The sequence below is a fragment of the Aplysia californica genome, unplaced genomic scaffold, assembly GCF_000002075.1.
Source record: "Aplysia californica isolate F4 #8 unplaced genomic scaffold, AplCal3.0 scaffold00071, whole genome shotgun sequence".
Lineage (NCBI taxonomy): Eukaryota > Metazoa > Mollusca > Gastropoda > Aplysiida > Aplysiidae > Aplysia > Aplysia californica.
This window is the reverse complement of record NW_004797341.1, coordinates 995,035-997,852: the sequence shown is the minus strand read 5'-3', so window position 1 is coordinate 997,852 and position 2,818 is coordinate 995,035. Positions and strand designations below refer to the sequence as shown.

Sequence of the window (2,818 nt, the reverse complement as noted above, 5' to 3'; positions counted from 1 at the left end):
ACACACACACACACACACACACACACACACATCTACTTGCTTAGCACACGCGCACAATTACACATCGTTCCTAAATGAGCACATACAAACATAAAAAGTAATATACACAATGCAATTCGCAAATATATAAACGGATACATAGTCATTTACATAATAATATTGTACTGAATATTAATCTACTGACATAAAAATGATGTCATCAACTGTGTCTTTAAAGATATTTTAAATTTAGACTCAGACGTTCTATGTCTCAAGGGTTGTGGGAGAGAGTTCCAAACTGACACCATCATCATCATCATCATCATCATCATCATCATCATCATCATCATCATCATCATTATCATCATCATCCTTACCAACAACAGCATTGCTTGAATACGAAAATAAAAACAAAAAGTATATGGAGACTTGGGTATTTCATAAATCTTATAATGATATAAAAATGTTATTTTTTAAATTTCATCATCACCATCAGCAATTTCATTATCATTATCAGCAGTAGCATCAGCAGAATAAGCAGGGGTAGCAGCAGCTGCAGAGGTAACAGCAACAGCAGGAGCTGTAGCTGAAGAAGTTGTGACATCTTCATTATTGTCATCGGTCTAAAGCAGAGTGAAAGCATGATAGTTTACAAGTAGTTTAATATGAGCACAATCTGGTAAATTTTATTTGCTCAATGTTTTGCCAACCACACTTTCGTTGGGTATACAAATAAACAGCCATCTTTACAAAAACGGCCCATAAGCTAATGAATGCTTCATGATAGTGTTTATAAAAACAAGAAGGATTTTTTTTAAAGAATGGACAAAGTTTAAATTCCAAATTAAATCTGGAAAGTATGACCTAAACTGATGGGTGTATAGGCACAGAAAAAAGAGAGAATAAAAATAACTCTGTTTATGCCTTTAGTTATATCCTTTAGCCTAATACACACTGCGACAAATGGTAGACCAATGTTCTTTGGGTTTGTTTTTTTCGGCGAGCTGTTAAAAATAAAAAAATATATCGAGCGCGAATTAAAAAGTTGGTACCATACACTTTTCACATGTGTCACGAGGTGGTGGAATCAGGCGCTCGTCAATGTTGGGGCACGTGGGGATATCTTTTGAAAGCTTAATTATAAGTCTTTCTTTCCATGAAAAAACACTCATCTATCTTTAACAGAAGTCGAGATACTTGCGATTGAAGGAGGTGGGGGTAGCTTGGTTTCTGAGGTAAAATTAGCAAGCAAATGGCAGACAAAGTCTGGTAACTTCTAAAGCTTGAGGGTCCCTGAAAGCTGAAGAATTACATATTTTGTGCAATTGATCATTGGTTTTTTTCTGTAAAATTCACATGGAAATGTGTTTTTTTTTATGGACATAAAAGGTGTTAAGCCAAAAAACAAACATCCCATAAAAATTGCTACAAACCGGAGGTAAAATGCCGATACCTTAGATTTCATTATTTTTACAAGCGCCAGATTTCACCATGGTCTCACATATCTTGTCTACAAAAGCGTTGGCTAACTGTTTAGTCTTATTGAGGTACAAGGCTTACAGGAAGTAGAGAGGGTGTTCATACTGAAGTTACAATAATGACTGATACCAAGACAATCCACTATCAAACGAATAGATAGATAGATAGATAGATAGATAGATAGATAGATAGATAGATACATACATACATACATACATACATACATACATACATACATACATACATACATACATACATACATACATACATACATACATACATACATACATACATACATACATACATACATACATACATACATACATACATACATACATACATACAGTAGTAGTAGTAGTAGTAGTAGTAGTAGTAGTAGTAGTAGTAGTAGTAGTAGTAGTAGTAGTAGTAGTAGTAGTAGTAGTAGTAGTAGTAGTAGTAGTAGTAGCACAATAGTATGATTTTTTTTTTGGTCATCATCGACAGTCAAACTCAACAATCTGTCTCGGCCGGGCACTCGCAGCAGTAAGCGAGACCGTGGAAAGAAGACGCCATCACGTTCATCCCGCAACAGCAACAACAACAGCAACAACAACAGCAACAGCAAGCACGAGACGACGAGACGACCGACAAGTTCGGAGAGAAACGGGCGTTCAAAACAGGGGAAATAACCTTTGATAATTCAGCTGTGTAAATTATGGATTGTATGAGTTGTATCCCTTGTCATGTCTTATAACGTTGCAGTGTTCCTTGGTTTGCCAAAGGTGAGGCATACTAATATTATTATTACTACTTGAAGGGACAGTCACAGGCCATCTGTGCGTCGTGTTTTACGATCGTATCCATACGACGTGGGGAACTCTGTGCCACCACTTTCCAAAGAGGAAATTTGCTCGTTAATCCGATCCGTAGCTTAGCATAGCACTCTGTCAAAATGATTTTTTTTTTGAAAAACTGAAAGATTCAAAGAGATCTTCATTCTAGAAGTGTTCTAAAATGTGAAGAATACAACCCGGGGTACAAAATGACCACAGGGCGTACGGACAGGGTTGAGAAATCTTCACCTACCCCTGGCACAGGACCGAAACCAGCATCTCCCCTCGACATCCTAAGGATACTAGAGGAAGGAAAAAGTAAAAAGTAAGTAAAGTATTAACACAATCTAGATCATCTAGGAGGCGGGCTTCGACTCTGCTTGTCAGGGTCAACCAGTGACCTGAGAAGTGTACAAAGTCTCAGCAGAACGACAGAGAAACTAGATAAAGATGCTCTCCCCACGAGAATTGAACTCAGGTATTATGCTTATGCTCTCGAAACACTTAAACGTCACACCTAAAGTCGCAAATTCACTGACCCTGAA

General features: G+C 37.3%; 1 protein-coding gene across 1 annotated transcript in view; it reads left to right on the top strand.

The window, feature by feature from the left end:
* Positions 1–2,165, top strand: part of LOC101857235 (uncharacterized protein CXorf65 homolog) — a gene marked incomplete in the record, with an annotated part of 15,421 nt that extends 13,256 nt beyond the window's left edge. Inside the window, 1 exon segment of the mRNA XM_013080027.2 lies at positions 1,945–2,165. Within this exon segment, the coding sequence (XP_012935481.1) occupies positions 1,945–2,129 (185 nt within the window).
* Between the last annotated feature and the right edge of the window lie 653 nt (positions 2,166–2,818).